General features: G+C 59.3%; 1 protein-coding gene across 1 annotated transcript; it reads right to left on the bottom strand.

Moving 5' to 3' along the window:
- Positions 1-1274: 1274 nt before the first annotated feature.
- GNAI2 (G protein subunit alpha i2) lies at positions 1275-21497 on the bottom strand. Its single transcript, XM_036869397.1, has 9 exons — positions 21103-21497; positions 6922-6964; positions 6165-6306; positions 5832-5992; positions 3961-4089; positions 3420-3549; positions 3182-3335; positions 2596-2810; positions 1275-1908 (listed from the first exon to the last, which is right to left on the bottom strand). Exons 1-8 carry the CDS (start codon positions 21218-21220, stop codon positions 2620-2622), a joined length of 1068 nt encoding a protein of 355 aa, XP_036725292.1. The 5' UTR covers positions 21221-21497; the 3' UTR covers positions 1275-1908; positions 2596-2619.
- Between the last annotated feature and the right edge of the window lie 1110 nt (positions 21498-22607).

Here is a 22607-nt window from a genome sequence, read left to right as displayed (position 1 = left end):
GGAGCCCCGCCCAGCAGAGGAGGGCCTTTTACCGAGCCCTTCCCACAGGCTCAGAGGGCTGCAGATCCCTAGGTCCAGGTGCCTTGCCTGGAGCTAGGGGCTCACCCCACAGGCACCTCGGCCCTGTCATCTGCTGCTCCCTCCTCCAGCAATGCACGAGCACTTCCCATAGCCTCATGGAAGGCTCTGCACTCTGAGAGCCCTGGTCCCAACGTAGCCATAGCCCTGCAGCTATCCAGCTGCCCTGCCGGTGGCTACAGTCACACTGAAGTGTAGCCACCTGCCTGTCCCTGCCCTCCTCAGGTTTGGAGGGGGACCTCTGGGTCAGAGACCTTTCTGAACATGTCTCAAGGCCCCTGCTGTCCTCAACTTTCTGTTTAGTCAAGCCCAAGGGGCCTCAGTTCTGGGCAGGGCTCTGGGCAATGTCTCAGACAGGAAGAAGGGAGGGTACGCAGGGGGCTGCAGCCCACCTGGCTGTGTGGCCTCAGCAACACACACTGTCCCTGGGCCCTGGGCCTGGGAGGTCAGAAGTCACATTTCCTTCTGCACTAGACTCACTGGACACTCCTCCTGCTCCCAATGTGGAAGAATCCCTTAGGAGAAGAGCTCCTTAAGAAATCTGCCCCACTGTTCCAGAAGGCTGCCCCAGACCCAAGACTGCAGAGGTGCTGAGGGAAGAGGGGGAGACACAGAGGCCCCAACATGTAAGATGACTAGTCCAAGGGGGAAAACTAAAGTGATGAGTACTGGGCCTGAGTATGACTTGCGAGCTGAGTGCCCAGGGCCCTGCCACAAGTGAGGATCCAGGTCCAGACTACCATCACCTTGGCACATCTTAGCCTGGGTCTCTGCCCCCTGGAGAGAAGAATGCCGAGCAGTTCTTGGTATTTTTTCTTTCTACATTTTATTATTTCAAACCAGGTGAACAATTCCATAAAACATGTGAAAAAAGCAAGGAAGTGTTCAACGCTGAAGGACCCGGGCCTGGGGTGAGGGCATGAGGGGCATGGCCCCTCAGCAGGCAGCGGCGGTTCCTAGGTTAGCGCTAAGGAGCTACATTTAGGTTAATGGAGCCAGGGCCCAGGGCCGCTGGGGCGGGGCCCTCAGTGACGTTGGCAGTTGTCTGGAACAGCCCTTGAAACCCAATTCTGTAGAGGGCAGGGCAGGGCAGGGGCGCCGCCCGCACAGGGGGCAACCAGCAGAGGGATGGGTGTAAACACGCAGACACACTCAAGGCACGGAATCACGGGAAGGGTGTTGGGTGGGTGCTGGTCAGGACCTGACAGTTTTAAATAGTTTTTTTTCTAAAAAGTGTTCTAGGTTTGCAGTTTTCTCTCTTTTTTTTTTTTTCCCTTTGCCTTTCTTTTTTTTAAAAAAAAGCTACGAGAATGAGCCAGTGGACTGTGGTCTCCAGGAATGGTGGCGTCTCACGCTTCTTGTGCTTTTTCCTTTGGGGCCTCCGAGTGTCTTGGGGGCGGGGGGGCGGGGGGGTTGGTGGGGGCAGGAGGCTCCCTGTAAACATTTGGACTTGGGTTGGGCCATGGGCTGGTGCTGGGCGAAGCCAGGGGTCCCAGGCTGGAGAAGTGGGTGCCCCTCCAAACACAGGCCTTGGGAGACTCAGCATGTGCTCCCCTCCCCCATCACAGAACAAGACAACAGTTAAAACCAGAACAGATGCCAGGAGGGGGTACGGCGGCCATTCCCTGCACCTGGGATAAGGGCAGGCTTCAAACAGGGAGGCCTGTGGCAACCCTTCCCCCAAGTCTCTGGAGCTGAGGGAGGGGAGAGGGGGAGCCAAGAACAGAGAGAGGAGAGAAGGGGAAAAGCGGCCAGGGGGACAGGCGGGGAGCGTGGTCCTCTTGCCCCCATCTTCCTCAGGGGCTGGGGGGAGCAGAGTCGGCGGTGGCCCTGGAGGTGGGGGACAGTCAGGGCATGGGTCGGGAGGGAGGGAGGTAGCCAGTGTGTGTCTCTCCTCCCGCCTCCCTAGACAATGACCCTTCTCCTTTTTCCCCACCCACTCGTTACCAGGGACACAGTGGCCGCCCAGAAGCCAGTATGTGTTGCTGGGTTACGTGGGGGCGGGGAGTCTGTAGCACTGGCAGAATCCTCCCCACCTCTCCCAGGGCTGGTGGGGCCAGCCTCAGACCAGGGCCCTCAGATAGGTCCGAGGGGAATACAGCAGGGATGAGTGCAGAGCTGGTCATACTGAGTGGCGGGCAGCTGGGGCAGCTGGGCCCCCTCTGTCATCTAGATCCTTCAGGCTAGGCCAGTGGCCTGGTGGGTGAGAAGTGAGTTTTCTCCAAGGAAAATCGGGACAGCTCTCTAGTTCTGTCCTAGGACACAACCAGGCATTTCTGCTGTCTGGACCAATGGGCAGAACGGAGCCCAAGCTTACCTGTGCCACCTCCTCAGTGCCCTGCACTCCATCACCCTCCTGATTCAGCACCCTGTGCCTCCCTCCCCTTGCCCTCTGGTCTCCTAGTGGGTGTCCAAGTTCACCACCCCCACCTGGACCTTCCCCAGCCCCAACCGTGTCCCTTCTCTGGGCTCAGTGGCCCCACTTTGGTCCTCCCTGCCCGGCCCCCTCTGGCTCACCATCCTGCCAGGCCCCGCTGCCCCTCAGAAGAGGCCGCAGTCCTTCAGGTTGTTCTTGATGATGACATCGGTGACAGCATCAAACACGAACTGCACGTTCTTGGTGTCGGTGGCGCACGTGAAGTGCGTGTAGATCTCCTTGGTGTCCTTGCGCTTGTTCAGGTCCTCGAACTTGCTCTGGATGTAGCTGGCTGCCTCATCGTACTTGTTGGCCCCTGTGGGAGACAAAATGGTGAGGACTCGTGCTGCATGTGCGGCAGGCAGGCCTGTCCCACAGGTACAGCGAGGTACTATGCGTGTGAACTGACAAGCATATAACGTGTGACAATCGTGAGAGGGCACAGGCACGTCTGAGTGTGCAAAGAGGGGCACCTGATTGTGTGAAGGAGGATGCTCAGTGACGTACAGAGTACATGCCTGAGTGTGTTAAAAAGGGCCCTGGGGTGTACAGACACAAGTATCGATATATAAGCCTGTGAGGCACCAGCCCTTGCGTGTGTCCCACAGTTACCCTTCTGTCCAGCAGGGGGCGCCCGTGGGCCACCTGGTCACCACCAGCTCCTCCCCAGAGGCCCAGACCCCACACCTGTATACTCAGGGAAGCAGATGGTCAGGGGGCTGTGTGTGATCTTCTCCTCGAACAGGTCCTTCTTGTTGAGGAAGAGGATGATGGACGTGTCCGTGAACCACTTGTTGTTGCAGATACTGTCAAACAGCTTCATGCTCTCGTGCATGCGGTTCTGGGGGCAGGACAGCGCCTTCAGCACCAGCCCCTGCCCCCACCCCGGCCCCCACCCTCCCCCAGTGGCCTCTGGGCCTCTCACCATCTCCTCGTCCTCGGCTAGCACCAGGTCATAGGCGCTTAAAGCTACGCAGAAGATGATGGCTGTGACGCCCTCAAAGCAGTGGATCCACTTCTTCCGCTCAGACCGCTGACCGCCCACATCAAACATCCTGCAGACACAGCACCTTAGCTCCAGAGAAGGGAGTTCTGGGACAAGGTCCCTGCCCCATTTCACAGGTTGACCGACTGAGGACAGAGGCCTGCTCAGAGTATGGCAGCTGCCTCCATGGAATCATCCACACTGGCCCACCTTACCCCTGGGGTTCCAGGCCAGGGCATGTCTGGCCCAGCAGGGTCAGGCTGGTCAGCAGGGTAGGCTGCCTCCACATGGGGCAGGGTCAGCAGAGGCTGTGAGCTGCTGGCAACCACAAAGCCTTGAGAAACTTCAGAGTGGGGCTGCGGATCCTGGACCAGCCCTCTTTCCCAACAGCCATTGGCAGGCCCTGGAGCGAGGATCTCTACCCTGTCACCTGCAAGGCTGGCAGCTCCTGCCCCATTACCCTGCCCACATGCTCGCTCACTTGAAGTGTAGGTCTTTGAAGGTGAAGTGCGTCTCCACGATGCCCGTGGTCTTCACGCGAGTCCGCAGCACATCCTGCTGCGTGGGGATGTAGTCACTCTGTGCGATGCGCTCCAGGTCATTCAGGTAGCTGGGATCGGGGGTGGGGGATCAGTGGGGGCCACCGGGCCCCTTTCCCTCCCATCCCCTCATTTCCCAGGCATAGCCCTTGCCTCTTTAACACTTGCCTGCACTGCATTCACTGCTCAGATGAGGAAACCTGCACTAGAACCCCTGCCTCCCGCCTGTGAAATGGGCCTGGGAGGAGGGGCAGCTCTGTGGCTAGCCAGCCAAGCCCCAGCACCCAGGTCTGAGGCAGGCCTGAGTCAGACAAGATCCAGGGTGGTGGAACTACAGGCAAGGGCGGTGGGAGGGGGCAAATTAGTCCTTCAGTGAGAGATTCAGGATGCTAATCGGCGTAATTACGGCACCCGCCACAGAGCAGCCTGGCGTGCCCTTCGATGCAGGGCTGGACAGGTTGGGGCCTGCCAGGCCCAGTGGGCTCTGTGCCCAGTAAAATTTGGGCTCCTCAGGGGGAAGGCATCAACACTCGCTTGGCAGGGGTCCCAGGGGCTCTTCATTTCCAGCTCTCTTAATTAGAATCCAAGCCGCCCCAGCCAAGCCCTGAGACCAGCTCTGCTGCCTGCCTCAATATCCTTGCTGCGTCCTGGGGGATGGGTCCAGGCCTCCCAGCCACTGCCCAGTACCAGTGTCTTGCTCTTGGGGCAGGGCTGCTGGGGCCAGCCCTTGGCTCCCACCAGCAGCTAGGCCAGAGGGAAATGACCTCAGAGATGCAGAGACAGAACAGAAAAACAGGAAGGGCTATGGGGGACCATGACGCATGTGCTGTGACCTGCAAACTGTACCCTGCCCCCTCCTGAGAGCCTCCAGCCCAGAGGCCTCACGGTGGGTTCCACACTAGTTTTTCCCTTGTCCCCAACAGGTGGGCTCACCCCAGGGACCCACTGCCCCACAGCAGCCTTGGAGGATTGCTGTGAGGAGGGGCTGGAGTATGCCTGGTCCCTGGAGTGTTCCAATCTGCTCCCCACCTCTGGGTGATCTTGTCATGGCATAAACCTGCCTGGGAGGGCAGGGCCCACATTCACGGCTGAATCCCCACACCCAGAACGGTGCTGGGCACAAGGTGGGTACTTAATGTCTGGTGAATGAAGAATAGGGATGAGGATGATGGAGGAGTGGGAAGCAGCCGGAAGGTGGCCCTAACCCTGCCCTCCTTGAGTATCCTGGGCACTGAGATGGCAGTGGTTGATAGGACCCACCCCTCCTTGCCTCCAGGACCCAAAAGCTCTGCTGGCACTGAGCCTGTGACCTCTGGGGAGTTCCCCCGCAGTGTTTGGCTGTGACTCTGCAGCTCCTGCGGGGGGCGTGCACTCACAAGTGCATTCAGGCCCCTGCAGGGAGAGTGGGGCGGCTGTCCATGTGACGGGCAGGGCTCAGGCGCCATGTCCAGGCAAGACCAGCCTCCCACCCACTTTCACAGAGGTCCAGCCCCTCTCTGGGTGGGCTCAGGATGGGATGGGCAGTGGGACTGGGAAAGCTGTTCAGACAGAGGGACTGGCTTAAGCTGAGGTAGGAGAGGAGAGATGAGAGTACAGGGCCAGCAGCCTATCTGGGTGGCACCATCTGTTTGGATGTCCCTCCACAGCCCTGCACCAGGCCAAACCCAAGATCACCAAGACCTTGGCTGACAGTCAGCAGCTTCACGAACAGAGGCTGGCAGTATCTTTTTAAGGGTGCTCAGGCCCTCTGGTTCAGGCTATAGTCCAGGTTTCCCCACACTGCACCCCCAGCCCAGCCCCTTGGAGTACTCACTAGGCGGCAGAGTCGTTGAGCTGGTACTCGCGCGAGCGGCCAAAGCAGGCCTGCACACCATGGTCAGCCCAGAGCCTCCGGATGACACCGGACAGATCCTCAGGGAGCACGCCCTGCTCCTCAGCCGTGCACGACAGTGCAAACAGCTGCCTGGCGTCGTCCTGGGCACAGCAGTGAGTGGTCAGCTAGTCGCAGGAGCACACCCCCACCCCACCTGTCAGAGGCAGGGAGGCCTCCGGAATGAGGCCCATATTGGGGTGTTCTCAGCTTCCCCGGGACAAGACTTGCGCTGAAGCCTTATGGGAGGGAGGCAGGGTTGGGGAGTCCACGTACCGCGCGGGAGGGGTCGGCAAAGTCAATCTGCAGATTGCCCATGGCTTTAACAATGGCCATGATGGACTGGATGGTGTTGCTGTAGACGACTGCCCGGTACTGCCGGCATTCCTCCTCTGAGTAGCCATCCTCATGGATGATCCTGGCAGCCAGGAGTCAGGGGTTAGGGTGTACAGGGCACAGGGACCTCACATGGCTGCCTGGGGCTGCTGGGGCCTGGAGAGACCTACTTCAGAAAGGAGGAAACTGGACTTCTCTGGTAGCGCAGTGGTTAAGAATCCGCCTGCCAATGCAGGGGACACAAGTTCAAGCCCTGGTCCGGGAAGATCCCACATGCCGCGGAGCAACTAAGCCCGTGCGCCACAACTACTGAGCCTGCGTGCCGCAACTACTGAAGCCCGCATCGCCTAGAGCCTGTGCTCCGCAACAAGAGAAGCCACCGCAATGAAGAGTGGCCCCCACTCGCTGCAACTAGAGAAAGCCCGTGTGCAGCAACGGAGACCCAATGCAGCCAAAAATAAAATATAATATTTTATATAAATAATATAATATAATAAATTAAAAAAAAAAAAAGAAAGGAGGAAACTGCCTCTAAACCACTGGGACCTGAGGATGGATGCTGCCTCTGGGAAGGTCCTGGACCTGGCTGACACGGCTGGGCCTATACTTGGGCTGGGTATACTGGACCCAGTACAGGCCCAGAGGAAGAAGAGGGGAAATCAAGGTTTGGAGGCTGCCTCCCGCACACAGCACTTACTTCATCTGCTTGACAATGGTGCTCTTCCCTGACTCCCCAGCACCTGGAACAAAGGGCACAGTTGGTCAGGGGGCAAGCCCAGTGGGGTTACAGAGGTAAGCCAGCCACGCGGCCTGGAGGCAGAACTCACCCTCCCCATCAATTGCACAGTGAGATGGAGGCAGTCGGGCCTGGTGGGCAGCAGAGCTACCAGGGGTGCAGCTGGCAGGGCCACAGGGGTGAAGGCAACCTCGGCCACCTGGACCCCATGGTGGACTCACTCCAGGCCTTCGCTTCCCACAAGGTCCATTGCCCACCATGGCTCCCCACTGCCCTGGTTGAGTTCAGGGGCTTCGGCTGGAGACTTGAGGCTCAGGAGTCACCCTGTCATCCTCACACATGCAGGCTTGCCACTCTGCGGCTAATGCTCCCCAACATGGCGCCTAGGCACAGCTAGCAGAGGAGCCCTGCTCACTCCAGCAGGGCAGCAGCCCTCTCTCCCTCCACTCTGAGCCGCAGCTGCCAAGGGGCCTGGATCCGGGCACGGCGTCATACCCCTGCCTCCCAGACATGGCCCAAGGCCCAGCGCCCTGCTCACTGGGCCCAGGTCTGCTCTGAGCAGATAGAGACCAGGACTTGGGAAACATGCAGTGTCACTCACACAAACACACACACCCACACACACACCCCTACCTGTACTGACTCAAGATGCTTCCCTGGCAGAGCCCCATCCTGTATTTCTCTTTGGCCATTGCTGAGGGATTTGCTGGCACTCTCTTGTGACTGTCATAGCAGCCCCAGAGATAGGTACTGTTTCTCCCATTTTACAGACAAGGACACTGAGGCTCAGAAAATTAAAGTCTTGGCCCAAGATCATGTAGCCAGGATTCAGAAAGGCAGGGAGACATGTACGACGATGATGCCTGGCCTGCCCAGCCCTTCTCAAAATGTGGCTCAGATGCTGCAGGACGATGCCTCGGGAGGGTGGTTTGTTTTTTTTTTTGTCTTTTTAAAAGCAGATTCCCAGGCCCCATCCCAGGCACACAGCCAGATCTCGAGGGGTGCAGCCCAGAAATCTGCATTCCCCAGGGAGTCTGCAGGGAAGTGTGAGACCAGAAAGGCCACTCAACTCCTGGCTGGGGGATGGAGGGGTTGGAGGCAGGGTCTCACCTCTTCCCTTTGCGGCTCGCTCCCTGTCCTGAGCTCCAAGTAGAGCGCACCTCAGCTGGGCCTGGCTTTCCCTCCCAGCCTTTGCCCAGACTGTTTGCTCTGCCCCATCACCGCCAGGCATCTCCTCTTGCCAACTCCAGGCCTTTGCCCATGCAGTTCTCTTTGCTGGGCACACCTGCCCCATGCTCCACCTACGTGTGTCCCAACCCTCCTGATCACTGTGGCGGGTCTGTCCCTCTGAGCAGCTCAGCAGGGTGTGTGGTGGGGTCTGTGGGGAAGTCACACTTGAGGACTCTGGCCCCCATATCCCTCAGGGTTGGTTAAGACAACCTCAGAGGATGAAGGTGCTAACACACAAACTACCATGAGCAGCAAGCAATAACATCAGCAATGATGATCACGGCCGAGCTGTGAATGGTGCTCCCTACGTGTCAGATGCTATTCTACGCCTATCACGCCCACTAAGTAACCTCACAACAAGCCCCGGGGGTAGCTCTACTCTCACCACCACCTCGAAAATGAGGAAACTGAGGGACTTCCCTGGTAGGCCAGTGGTTAAGACCAGCGCTTCCAATGTAGGGGCACAGGTTCGATCCCTGGTCGGAGAACTAAGATCCCGCAAGCCGCAGGGCATGGCCAAAAAGTAAAATTAAAAAATTAAAAAAAAAAAAAAAAGGAAACTGAGAGAGGCTGCTGTCACACGGTTATAGCCCCTCTGCAGGTGGCCCACCCTGCAATGTTGCATGCCTGGTACTGTGGCTGGGCCACACAGTCCTTGCCACTGGGTTTATTTCCCAGGCAGACACAGGTCCGAGTCTCTGCAGTGCCCTCCGAGAAGCAGCAGACCCTGCTGAGGCCCTGCCTGCATCCCCCCTACCTCCCACCCCAGATCCACGTTGACCAGGAGGAACCTGAGGTGCAGCTGTGGCCCTCACAGCTGTGAGCCTGGGCATGTCCACAACCCAGGGGCCTCCCTGAGGAGGCCTCACAAACACCACCAGCTGCCTGGAATCACTGGGCTTGACTGTCCCAGGCCTGCTTCCCAGGATAGGGGAGCACTGGGGGTGGCACAAATGGGAAGGCTCTGGGCAGGCTGGGGCACGAGCCCCTCTATCGGTCCGGCCCCTGGGCACTAGTGGTCCCAGTCCCAGTGCATTCCCCTGGGTGTGGGCTCTGGTCAATGGCAACATCCCTCCCTTTCCCTTGGGCTGTGCATGGCAGGGGAACAGCTAGGACCCCTCACACTAACACTTCCCACCTGCAGAGTGGGGACATGGGGAGAGGGCCTGGGAAGGCCTGATGGTGATGCCTAATCACTGAGGCCCTTTTCCCAGGGCCCAGAATATCCATGGGGCAGGGAGGACAGCACTGGACTGGCTAACCACGAGGGCCAGGTGACCGCCTGGCTGTCCTTCCCACCTAGTCACTTGCTCCCACAGAGCAGGAGGGAGGGAACACATCCTGGAGCAAAGGAAGACCCAGGAGCCACAAATCTCAGCCAGGACTGGGGGCCCAGTGCAAGAGTGGAGGCCAAGGATACAAAGTGATGGGTCAGATCGATCATGCCGTCCCCAGCCAGGCGAACTGAGATTCAGAGCGGGTAGATCTCCAGGGCGTAGGGGACCACAGGTGAGGGTGATTTTGGGACCACCGTCCACGTGAGGCACCAGTCTCCTTGTCTGGCCCTTTGATTACTCTCTTGGTAAAGGGTGTGGGCCACTCCATGACCCTGCCCAGAGATGGGGATGACAGCACAAACTTGCTTTGCATCTGATTTTCCTAGCCGCGGCAGACCTGGCAGACACTGAGGTTCCCTTCCCTGTCCCCTTTGAGCCTCAGTCTCCCTTCCTCTCCCTTTAAAGAGTTAGGAGGACATTCTCTGCCCCCAGCAGGGGTCATTGCAGAACAACTCCCATTTGACAGGTGGACAAACCAAGGTCATGGAGCCCCCATCCCTGGACTCAAAGCAGTCCCGTTGTCCTTCCAGCAGCTGTGACTCAAGAGGGAAGGAGTTAAGTGTCAGGACAAGGGTGTGGTGCTGGCAGCCAAGCAGAAAGCAGGGGAGAACACCAGGACAGAATCAGAGGCATGGCCCAGGAGCAGCTACAGCAAGCAGATCAGGGGACAGAGGTGGGTGGGGCCACAGCATGATATCCAGGTGGACACCCTGGTTCTCGGGCAGCCCACAAGCTAGATGCCCCAGGAACTCCTTTTCCATCGGGGCCTGATGATGTCCCCCTGTTAGATAGGCTGGTACCTGGAGCAGAGTTTGCTTGTACCTTGCTAATCCTAGGCACCCAGTGCTCCCCACCCAGCCCTGCACCTTCCCTTCAGAGAAGGGGTCTTCACTAGCTGGATCCGGATTGCTGCAAAGGTGCTGGGTGGGGGGAACTCAGCCAGTAGAAGGTGCCAGGAGTCTCCTACCCACAGCGGGCCCACCAGGCGTTCCTTCTCCAGCTGAGACCAGAGGGACCCACAGAGGATCCCTGGGGTGCCCTCAGTGTTCCCACTGGGCCATACCTCTTCCCACCAAGGAAGAAGCCTCTGCAGCCCTTGCCCCGGGGCGCAGCTGCTGGGCCCCCAGCGGGCAGGCAGTAATTGCCGAGATGTGCTGGGCGACAGCGGCTGCTCTGCATTAGAACATCTGCTTCCACTCTGGGAGCGCTGGGCCCCAACAGAGGAGGGAACAGATGGGGGAAGGGAGAAAGAACGGCTCCACCTGCCTGAACAAGGCCAGCAGGGCCTCTGCAGCAGAGACAGGGCCACTGGTCCAATGGCTTGATGCTGACCCCAAGCCCCAACATCAGGTCTCTGCTGTGGTCTATCTTGAACCCTCTACCTCCCAGACAAGCCTTTGTCCTGCAGGGAGGCCCTGACATGCCACTTCCCTCTCTGGCCCCACTTTCCCTTCTGCAGAAGCTGTGAAGCCTCGAGTGGCCAGCAGGCCCATCTCTCACTTTCAGATCCTCTCCCAGAGGGAGGTCCAGACCTGCCAGAGCCCTGGTGTCCACCCCGATTCTCCCTGAGATCTCCAAGAGCTGCAGCCCTATCCTGCCCTTCCTCTGGCACCTCATCTGTGAAACAGGATACCACCATTATCTCGTCCGAGGAGACGGGTGAGTGCCCGGCACACGGTGAGCATTCAGATCAAAGTTATTATCACTATTTCTTTTACCCTTTGGAAGATGACAGATTTCCCCAAACCTCTCATTTCCTACAACCCACAGTGACCACGCTGCATAGGTCACTACAACCGCAGCCTGCAGAGGGGCCTGCTGTGACCATCTCATTTTGAAGGCGAGTTTCTGAGGCTTTCAGACAAAGCACAGCACAGGGCAATGACCAGTGGCTAAGAGGCTGACTCAGCAGCGGTGGTTCCCTGGCGGGACTTGTGTAACCTGGGACCAGAGTCAGAGCCACTCACTCCTTTGCTGGCTTTTTGCTCTTAGTTGTCACTTCCCTTCACAACCCGGCACTTCTCCACAGCGGGGTACTCCTTCCCGCCCAGCAGCCTCACGGCAGACACTGCTCACTGGCTCTCCTCACCCAGAAGGCTGGGCAGGCTGGGTAACAGGCCTCCCTGCAGAGGCTTTTGTGCTGGTGGGCTCCCCTGGAACATGTGGGGCTTGGGAGAGCAGCCAACTGACGTGGCAGGCCTGAGGGCAGAGATTCTCAGAAGCGGCAGTGGCTGGGACCACAGGGTAGACTTGGGCAGCAGCCCAGCTCAAACCCACAGCACGGGCCCGCCCCCTCGCCCCCACCGCCCCCCTCCCAACCCCCTCCACTGGCCTACCCTGGGGGGGGGGCACTGGGGGAAGGTAGGGGTGAGCCCTGGGAAGCCCACCCCTAAGGCAGCCCTGGCAGCACCTCCCACGGTCATCCCAGGAAGGTGCCACGTCTCCAGCGCAGCCTGCGGTTCTGGGGCCCCATAGCTCCCGCCCCTCCCCTGCAGCCTTAGGGTCCCGCCCCGCCACCACCAGGGGGAGCCCGTCAGCCAGAGGCCCGGTGGAGGAGGTGGGGGCTGGGCGGCGCAGAGGAGCGTTGGTTTCTGGAAAGCAGCCGCGGCTAGGGGCAGCTGGGGGAGGTGCCGCAGCCACGGCCCCCTCCCGAGCCTGGGAAGCCCTCGGCCCGCAGAGACGCGGCACGCCAGGGAACAATGGAGACGGCAGGGAGGGGGAGAGGGCCCCGCCAGACAAAGGCCCTCCAAGCCCCGCCCCTGGCGTCTCTTCCTTCCTCCAGGTGCTGCTCTTTGGCCCCCTCACTCCCGCCAAGGAGGCTCAGCTGGGGTCTGGCACTGTGAGGGGCTGGGCAGTGGGTCTTGGATGGACCCTGTGACACCCCCACCCACGTGCGTGGCCTTGGCTTCCTCCAGGTGCCCCAACAAACCCGGAACCTCCCTCCCTCCAGTCTCTGCCACTTGGGAAGCCTCCAGCGGCTTCCACAGCTTCATGATGCCCATCAGGGAAGCACCAACAACCAGGGCCTGGCCTGCTACTGCCAAGTCAGAGCTCTCTGTGCAAGGGAAACAGGCCTCGGGTTCTGCCAGACATGGAGAGGGCTTTCCAGGGCAGGGCTGTGTCTCCCTCAGTGGGGCCCTGCCCACTGTACAGAGGGAAACTGAGGCACCGCGTAAGGAAGGCCACCCTGGAGGAGAGGAGGCCCTGAGACCTGTGCACTGTTGGCCACTCAGGCTACAGGTCTCACCCTCCACAGGAGCCAGGCGGTGCTGGACAGGGCCCAGGTCATACAAGGAGCCAGGCCACTGGCACACCCCTCTTCTTGAGGCTTCTTCATTTAAGGAATCGCTTTGCTGTTTTCAAAGAATCTGAATAACCCCTACCTTTCTTCCTGATTCACTGTGGTAGACCCTGGGTGAGATGCCCATGCCTGGGCCTCAGTGTCCCCATCTATGAAATGTACCCCTCAGGGGAGTGTGCCAAGCCCAACGCCTGCCCTGAGCAGCCTCCCTTGGGTCCTCACACCCACCCCAAACTGTCCAGCCCAAGCGGGCAGTTTGCCTATGTGCTCACAAGCCATGGACCGTGCTGAGAATCAAGACATCACAGGTCCCAGCACTGGGCACAGAGAGAGGAGAGGACAGCCTGAGGTCACACAGTGAGGAAGACGGGGGAGTGGGCGCTCTGGGCCCCGAAGTCTTAACTGGCCATGAGGATGCATGTTCTCAGCTTTGTGTGTGGCCTCACGGCCCACTGACACCTTGATGCTTCTGCTGCTTCTGCTCTAGCTCTCCTAAGTCTTTTTAGGCTCCTCAGTTCCCTAGGGCCTGGCCTGACAACCCAGAGCAAAACCCTGGGAACCTCCGTGGGGGAAGGCAAGGCAAGAAAACTTGGATTTTGGAGGCCAAGTAGCATGAGGACCGGCCTCACCACGTCTCATGCTGTAGCCAGCCCACACCACAGACATATCAGTCGCCACACAGTACCGTACACGGGCTTTGCTCTTAGTGGGGACCCTCTGCTGAAACACTCTTCCCTGCTCCTCATCTGGACAACTCCCAGTCTTCAGACCAGGCTCAGGGGCCCCCATGCTGGACTCTGACAGCCTCTGAGCTTTCCTCAGGCCTGGTCTCAGTCCAAGCCTGGGGGTTGTGGGAAGCACAAGCGTAATGTTAGGGGAAGAGCGAAGCGCTAAGCTGCCTGACTGTGACCTAAGTATTCCTGTGAGGGGACACGGGCCAGATATATTAGGACGAGGTCACCCCATGGCCACACAGCAGATTTCTGGCTTTAAGCAGGAGAAAGATTCACGCACAGAGTCTTGGGTCCCATCCTCCTGGGCAGATGGTCCCCTTTCAATCTCCTAAAAGAAGAATTGAGGTCCCCCCTCCAGGCATATGCAGAACACACGAGCACCCAGAGCATCTGCCTGTCATCCTGACTGAGCAGTTCTTGCCAACTGGGCACAGGCTCCTGAGGGGTGACAATAGTTGGGGGCAGGTGCTCAGGGTCACTACCTGGGTCGCATTTTGGTGTCTCCACTTATTGGGTAAGTCACATGATGTCCCAGACCTTCCGTTTCTGCATCAGTGAAATGGATGTAATGTCAGTCCCAGCCTTGCAGGGTTAAATACGATGAGACCAGCCCTACACGATAGTCATCAATCAGAGGCAGCTGCTGTTATCACCAGAGGGGAAACTGAGGCCCAGTGAAGGCACCCCCAGGCCCAGTGAGTAGTGGGGTGGGGGGAATCCTTAGGCTGGATCAAGGGCCCCTCTGTCTACCCCCAGGCAGGGGAAACCCAGAGTGAGCTAATCCCCGGGCTGCTGCTCCATTTCCGGGTATTCATCTGGGCCTGCAGCCGGCCTTCCGGCTTTGGAGGGCAAAGCCTGCTCGGGAACACAGGAGCAGCCCTCTGCTTTCCTGCTAGCCCCCCTGCCGGCATCCCCCTCCCATCCACCACTTCCTGTGGTCAAAGGAGGGGCCTGGAATCCTTCTCAGAGGCGCCACCTTCTCTGAGATCTTGGGCCCAGTGGTTGCTGGGACAGGACGAGGGACAGAGCTGTCTAGATTGACTCCAACCCAGTGACTACCAGTAGGGTCGACCATAGGGATATGCAGATGAGCCTGCACAGGTGGGGCTCACCTTCTAAATCCCCCGGTTGACCTGGCTCACACTCCGCACCCCAGTGCAGAGTGTGAGCGGCTCTCTAGCCTCTTCCCCTTTTGGGCTCCTCCTCCTCCAGCTGCTTCCTCCTTTTCCTCTGGTGTGGACACCACTTCCCTGAGAGGCCCAGCCCTGCCATGCAGACTTCACTGCCCCTCCTCCAGCCTGGGGCACAGTAGGTGCTGCCATCAACACCCCCTCTGGATATTCTGAGGCTGTAGCAGCCTTGGCACCCCGGAATCCTCCGAGCCATAAGGACACCTTCTCAACAAGCCTTATATGATCCCACCTCTAGGCTTTGGCTCAAACTGGCCTGGCATTTACTGCCAAGCCTTGGAAGTGTACCCAGAAGGCCAACACTGAAGGTCCAGCCCAGTTTAGGGAATGTGTGGTTATTCCAGGGAGATTATTCCTCCAACCACCAAGATGATCACAGCCCCAAAAGCAGCATCGGGGTGAGGGTGGAGTGTTTGGGGTTTAGTAAGAACAAGAGCTACAGGCTAGAGAGGCTGGGTGGGGCTGGGCAGAGGGGGCCCCACCCTGCACCTGTGGCTGAGGGAGGGGCTGCCTGAGAGCAGCAGGTAGTAGGGCCACCATCAAAGGGCCTAGTCCTTGCCCCCCCCAGGGCATTCTTAGGCAGGCCCATCAGCTGTGGCCTGGCCAGAACCTGTTAACTCCTTTCCCTCACTGAACTTTTAGGTTAGGACTCCTGCCCTGAGATACTGGGAAGGTGAGACAGAAGCTGGCCTGCACCCTGCCCCCATCCTACTGGGGAGACAGCACTTAGGCTCTGGGTCGGACTGTCTCGTCCTCTGCTGGGGATGTGGTGAGGCAAGTCCCTGGTCCCTCAGAGGCTAAGGGCTTATGTGGACAAAGCTTCCTCCATCCTGTTCCTGCCAAAACAATGGGTGGCTTCTAGTGATAGAGACCGAGAGAGACACATCTAGGGACTTAGATCGAGCGCAGGGTGTACAGGACCAGTGTGCCTGCCTCTGGCCCAAGCTGTCCCAACTGCCAGTCCCTGCTCTGCTGGAGCCTAGGGACCTCACTGGGATCCCATCAGGCCCCACCCCCAGTGCTACCTGCTGTCACTTGCTGGGCAACTGGGCAACGTTTGCAGGCCTGGGTATCGATGATGCTACCCAGGGTATCGATGATGCCTTCCAGGGATCCTGCAGCTCAGGCCAGCCCAGGGCCAACCCTGGGCCAACCCAAAGAGGTCCTTGACCATGCCAGTCCCCATCTGGCAGCCTAGGCTCCAACTCAAGCACAGTGGGTGGCTTAACGCTGCCTCAGGGCCTGGCATGGAAGCCTGAGCTCCCCAGCTGGCTTGACTTCCACCTCCGGCCACAGTGGCAGGCATTCCTTCTGTCCTTACCACCCGCTCTGACCTCTGTCTGGGGTTCTCCAACCCCCAACCCTCCTGGGATACCCTCAGCTGAGCTCCAGTGTCACTTCATTTGCAAAACTGCCCTTATTCACCCAGTCTCCCAGCTCAGGGGTATCACTTGAAGGACCCAGTTTCACTCCTATCCTAGAGGTACAACTTTTCATGTTGGCTGCACCAACACTGGAGTCATGGGCAGGGGCTGAGCCCAGGAGGCCTGAGCAGGACCCAGGCAGAGGGGGTCAGAAATGGCTTAGACCCCTACTCACTCCCTAACTTGGGAGCCCCAGCACTGCACTACCGACTCAGGAAGACAAAGCCTGGCTTAGCCTGGGGGAGGGGTGGGAAGAAGAGACTCAGAGGCCCAAGCTGCCCCGCCCCCCATTCAAGTGCTAATGAGCTCCAGCCCAACGGCGGGATAGCGGGATAGCGGGATGCTGGGATGGTGAAGGCTATGGGGAGAATAGGGAGGCTGGAGGCTGGCCTGGGTACCAGCCCACGTGGTACCCAGGGTCCTGCCACACCCCCAACCCTAGACCCCCAGGAAGGTGGCTCAGTCCCCAGAGGTTGGGCCTAAGGTCCCCAGGAGAGTGTGTCACTCCAGATGGCACCCAATGTCTGCAAGCCTCAGTCTCCCACTTGCTGTGAGCAGCTGCCTAAGGGAAAGGGAGGGGGTTCCCAGGGGCTCCATATTGTGGCCAAGCAGCCTCCAGGCTGGGGAGATCGCTCCCCACCAAACTCTCAGCTCTGCGTGAGTCAGCAGAGGGTCCCCCACCTGTTTTCACACCCCCAGACTTTGGTGTACTGTCCCCACAACACCTGTGGCTATAGGCAGGCACCACGTCCCAGGTTATGGATGGAGAGCAGGTCACCTACTAGGATTTCACCTGTCACTGGGTTTCTCAGCCAGTACACTAGGTGGAGCTGGGATTTGAACCTAGGTCTGTGTGACCCCAAGAGCCAGTCTAAGGAGGGTGAGCCCTCCTCGCCACAGGCCAGGAAACACCCACCCAAAGGCTTGGGAACCGAGTTGGTCCCTCTGCCCCCAATGCCTGAGCCTGGCAAATGTTGCTAATTTTTCAAGGCTACCCAGAGGACCCCTTCTCCAGGAAGCAACCCCCCTGCACTCATAGGCATCATTAGCCTCTACCCATTACCCAGCCAGCCAGGATCCTGGGCTAGCCCTTCCCACTAACTCCAGCTACACCAAGCTCCAAGCAGCAGCCCCAGAATTATTTATCCCTGTTCACGGATGTTCGCAATAGTTTCACTCTTTTCATACACACTGAATAGGCACCTACAGTGTGCCAGGCCCCTTGTGAGAGACACAGACAGGACAAAGGTCACAAAACTCCCCTCCTTTTCATTTGATAAACCTAATTGAGCCCCTGTATGTGCAGTCTCCGCACTGGCCAGGCCAAGAACTCCTGCAGCATTACTCTGGTCTGAGCCACATGACTATGGGGCAGCTCCAGCCCTAAGAGCTAGACAGGCTCTATTGGAGTGGCAGAGATGGCGGGCCTGCAACAGTCCCCAAACAGCCTGAGCTGAAACGAAGAATGTAAAGCCAGTCTCCCATATGAACAGTTGAAGTCCCTACTGTGTGCTGTGCCCTGTGACAGGCTGCACACTCGTCAGCAAGAGATCTGCATGGAGTGGGATAAGGGCTGTCTCCGAGGTGCCAGCATAGCCTGATGAGACCAGGAGGAAACAGCCTGAAGAACTTTTCCCTCAGTCTCCCCCCAACCCAGTCCTGGTCATTGGCCCTACACTGAGCCCTTGCCACCTGCCCACGATATGGCAGGCGATGGCTCAGTGACCGCCATCTTGCTCCTCCATCTACCCATCCCCAAGACCAAGTTCACACCAGTAGCACTTCTTTCATTCAACAAACAGACAAGAAGCACCCAACAGGTACCAGGCTCCATGCTGGCACAGAAGGCTCAGAAATGAACAGGACGCAGCCCTGCCCCTGTCGCAAGGGAGGGCAGCTGTGACACGGACAAATACCACGCTCTGATGGGGGTAGCGCTAGGGGGGGGGTGGTGGTGGGGGGCAGAGGAGCCTTGGAGAAGGGGGTCTGTCAAAGAAGGATCCTGGGAGGCGATCCCTGAGCAGAGTCTTGAAGAACAATCAAGTAGAAGTGAAAAGGTGGAAAAGTACATCAAGTGAAGGGAACAGATACAAAGTCCCAGGGGCAAGAGAGAACTGCTGTATTTATACCCTGAAGCCTTCCTGGGGCCAGCGATGGGCACTGTCTCTCCTTTCTCTGTAGACTGCCCACACAAGCCCAAACAAATCAGAGTCACTCCCTAAACACACACACTCTGGTTTACTTTCCCCTAAGTGCCCAGCCTGAGTCCCCAAATTCTACCTGGGGATAGCTGGTCAGTCAAGTTGAACTGGGTAGAGGCGGGGGTATCGCTGAAGTAGGGGTGGTATCAGCAACTCTGCTCCCCCTACCAAGCTGCCAGAAAAAACCCTCTCACCAGTTAGTGTGTACCACATCTGCCTTTGCCTTGGTGACGGTGACAGTGACTATGCCTGCTTGCTGGCGGGGCAACCCAGGACGGGAAGGAGCCAGTATGCGGGTGGGGCAGCAGGCGTGGTTCTGGCTGGGAGGCAAGGCTGGCAATTGCCCAGCCTGAGTTCCGTTGCCTGGACAGAGTCTTTCCGCTACGTGGGACAGGCACCCAGCTCTCTGAAGCTGCCTCAGCTAGGCTCCCATCACCTCCTTGTACCTGGATAGGAAAGGGATGGCCAGCCAGGATCTTCCTCCAGGCAGTCCTGGCAGATTGAGTCCTCAATTTCAGGCAAAGTTTGGTCTCCCAGCCCCTTACGGTGCATCCTCTGCAGGGTTTTAGCCCCCACTTCCCACTCCCAACAGGAACCTCCACGAGGTCCCTGGTCCCCCCATCCTGGGCACAGCACTCCTCTGGCCCAAACCCAGGAAGCCCATTTCACAGAGGAAGCAAAGGCCAGAAGGGCAGAATGCTGAGATGGACTCCCCAGTCTAGAAAATGCTGAGCATTTCTAGGGGACCCTGCACCCCTGGTTGCTGCCGGCCCAGCATGGGAGGGGTGGCCAGGCCTAAAACCTGAGTGGGGCTCCAAGGAGCAAGTCTGGTGGGATGGGGTCAGGACACAGAACAGGCCAGGAGCCCCACGGCCCAGTCCCACATCTTCTCGGGCACTGCCATAACTGCAATCGGCCTGGGAAGGGGCTGGCTAGAGACCCCCTGGCCGGGCACTGGGAGGCAGCAGTACCGGAAGCACCCTCCCCAGGCCCAGCGGGCAGCAGCGATGGGCATTCCGCCGCGTCGACGACACCCACTCGCTGCCGCTGCCGCACTCGCAGCAGAGACGGGAAGAGGCAAGCGCCCGACGCAAAACAGCCCAGGAGGCTGGGCCGCCGCCCCTTCCCGCCCCTTCTCTTCCTCCCCGCAGTGGCAGAGGAGCGGATGCCATTTTGAAACCTCCGGGGCTGTGCCCCTGAGGCCAGGCCCCCAGGGACAGTCAACAGATGGGCCCGGGATGGAAGACACGCTGTCCCTCGGCCAAACGCTCAGCATGAAAAGCCCCTATTTTCACAGCCTGGGGACCCCACGCGGCTCTGGGGCTGAGGGGCCACACCCCCCCCACATACAGGTCCAGCCTCCAACGCTGCCGCGAGGGCCTCCCTCACCCCCATGCCTGAAACCCCCCCAAATCAGGCCGCCACTGGGCACCACACCTGCTCCCAGGGGGAGGCTGGACAGGGACAACTACCAGGCCCGCAGCCTTTGCACAAATCCATTTCAGAAGCCCACCCCCAGCAGGCCCCCAACTACTCAACCAGCAGGTCCACCACTCCCCCGTCACAGGGCCTCAAGATCCGACAGGCCCACCCACCCCCGGAGGCCACGTCCCAGGCCTTTGGGCCCAGAAAGGGTGCAGGAAGACTAGCACCCATCAGCAAATCTCCTTGGCCCGCCCGCCGGGGGCAGCAATATGTCGGCTGTCTCACCACTTCCACTTCCCCCCACCCCTCAAGCAGCCACCATCTTCCCTGGCCTTGGAGGCAACGCAACCCAAACTCCTCCACACTCCCTCCTACTCCCAGACGCCCCCCTCACTGGCCCAGACAGGGTTTAGAAACTGGGAAACAGATAGCCAGCAGAACTCCCTGGGAAGCTTGAGGCCAGGTCCCCTCCCCCAACATGACCAGTGGAGCCTCAGTCCAGCCCCTTAGAGGTCTGGGACCAGTCCTCTCAGCCCGGCCCACCTGGTGTAGGAGGGGTGGGGGAACCTGGAGAAGGCCAGAGTGTGGGAGAGGACTTAAGAGCAGGGGAGCAGAGGGTTTGAGGAGAGATGTGTGCAGAGAGGGAGCTACTGGGCCAGATGCAGGGAGCAGGGGTCTCTAAAGGTTTGGGGGTTCTGGCTGGAGAGAGAGATTATAAGCAGTCATCCCACTTGAGAGGTCCCTTGGGGTCAAGGTGCACAGATGGAGGATATAAGGTCCAGAGTAGGGATGGGGCACAGAGGGGGAAGGAGGGAGTGAGTGGGGGCTTGGGAGGGGCCCTGGAGATACTCATGCCCAATAGGAATAGGGGTAGCAGGTGAGGGAACAGGTGGTGCCTGAAGGTGGGGGCCGAGTGGGATTCTGGGGGGTTGGGTAAAGTCTAGGGAAGTATGGAAGGACAGGCAGGGGCTCTGAGGATCTGTGAGGTTGGTCAGCAAGGGTGGATGGTGAAGCAGAGTTCTGGGCAGCGGGTGTTGGGGCACTGGTGGCTGTATTTGGGGGTTTGGGGTCTGGGATGAGTTGAGGATGTGATCTAAGAGTCTGGGCTATGGATCACAGGTCTAGGCCAACCCAGAGTTTTGATCCATTATTTGTATGTCCTTGCCAGGCGGGTTTGGGGGGATTCAAGTCCAGGTGTGGGAGTCCAGGCCGAGTCTGAGAGTTCGAAGCCCTAGTGCTCAGGTCAAAGTCGGGGATTTGGGCGGGGAATCGGGGGTCCCAGCGCAGGGTGCGGCCTCACCCAACAGCAGCAACTTCACCTCCCGCGCCGCCTTCTCGCCGTCTTCCCGCAGGTTCTTGTCGATCATCTTGGAGCGCTCGGCCGCCGCCTTGTCCTCGGCGCTCACGGTGCAGCCCATCCCGCCGTCCGCCGGCCCGGCCGCTGCCCGGCCCCCACACGGCCCCGGCCCGGCTCGGCCCCGCCCGACCCACTCCGCTCCCGCCGCCGGCCCTCTACGGGTAGCTCCCAGGTCGACAGTTCCGAGCGTCTGCGGGCGGTGCCTTCCAGGCCGCCGCGCACCGACCGCAGGGCGGGCAGGGGGTGGGGCCGGAGCGAGTCAGGCCCGGGACTGGGCCGGGGCGGGGCCGGAGGTGGGGCCATAGGAGATTCGGGGCCGGTGATTGGCGAAGGCGAAGTTAGGGCGGAGCGAAGGCGAAGTTAGGTGCGGCCCAAGCTCGGCTCGGGCTGGAGGCGGAGCCACGCCAAGGGATAGCGGTAGGGGTAGAGCCTAGCCCAGAAGGATTGAGCGCAGGACGGGCTGTAGGCGGGGCCGGGCTCCGATTGGGTGCAGGGCGTCTGGAGCTCCGCGGCCCGACGGCGGGGGCGGGCTGATCTCGTAGCCTGAGGATGGGGATCCTGTGCACCTCAGGGGCCGAGCAGGAACCAGTCCTCTGAGTTGGGCGAGCAGAGCAGAGGGGGCGTGTCTTCGTCACTTGTTAAAGTTAATGAACCCAATAAACTTGTTTCAGGATCCACAGAGCCCCGGAGACTCTCTGGACTGCGGCTTTCTTAGTCTCAAAGCAGGGTTGGCCCCTTCTCTCTCTAGGTTGCAGTTAAAAAAAAGGTTTATTGCCACCTCAACACCTTTGCCCAGGCTGTCTCCCTCAGCTGGGGTACCTTCTCTAATCATCCAAGCCTTATCCATCCTCCTCTGATCTTCTAGGAGGTATTCTCCTGCAGGTAGTCATCCTGGACTCCATCATGGGACCCAGCAACCATGACCCAAGGGAGAGAAAGAGAGAGAGAGAGAGAGAGAGAGAGAGAGAGAGGTGCCCCCTGACTTCTGGGAACATAAGTGGCCATGATCTTATGGCCTGTCACCCCTGGACAGTGGCTGCAACCCCATGGCTGGACAAAGGTGGGGTGGAGGCAGCAGCATTTTTAGGGGGACATTTCAGTCTTTCTGATCCTGTTCTCCAGGAGGAGGCCACAGCCCTGACCTCCGATGGACATTTAAAAAGTCTGCCAAGGGTTACCCAGGAAGGTGTCCTGTGTGGCCCTAGTGCCATGAGTTGGGGAGGCCCCAGTCCAAAGACAAGGAAGGTCCACAAAGCTGGGAAGGGAGCTGGCCACCAAGGCTTGGTCATCAATGCTTAGCCACCCACAGTCCCCTGTTCAGCACAGACTCCCTCCTTACCACCTTGATACACACCTTGTTTCCACTCCCAATCCTCAGTCTGCTCTCCCTGGAATGTCCACGTGTCCCTCTCTGAATGGCTCCCTTGTTGAGGGGGCATTGGCCTGTA

The sequence above is a fragment of the Balaenoptera musculus genome, chromosome 11, assembly GCF_009873245.2.
Source record: "Balaenoptera musculus isolate JJ_BM4_2016_0621 chromosome 11, mBalMus1.pri.v3, whole genome shotgun sequence".
In the NCBI taxonomy this organism is placed as follows: Eukaryota; Metazoa; Chordata; class Mammalia; order Artiodactyla; family Balaenopteridae; genus Balaenoptera; species Balaenoptera musculus.
This window is presented reverse-complemented; position numbering and strand designations above follow the sequence as displayed.

What these genes read in the sequence shown, in the direction of transcription:
- GNAI2 (XM_036869397.1), bottom strand. Translation starts at nt 21,220, where the DNA reads ATGGGCTGCACCGTGAGCGCCGAGGACAAGGCGGCGGCCGAGCGCTCC. An exon ending in CTCAACGACTCTGCCGCCTA is followed by an intron (nt 4,090 to 5,831) that starts GTGAGTACTCCA and finishes CCCCGATCCCAG; the next exon opens with CTACCTGAATGACCTGGAGC. An exon ending in CTGCTTCCCTGAGTATACAG is followed by an intron (nt 2,811 to 3,181) that starts GTGTGGGGTCTG and finishes TGTCTCCCACAG; the next exon opens with GGGCCAACAAGTACGATGAG.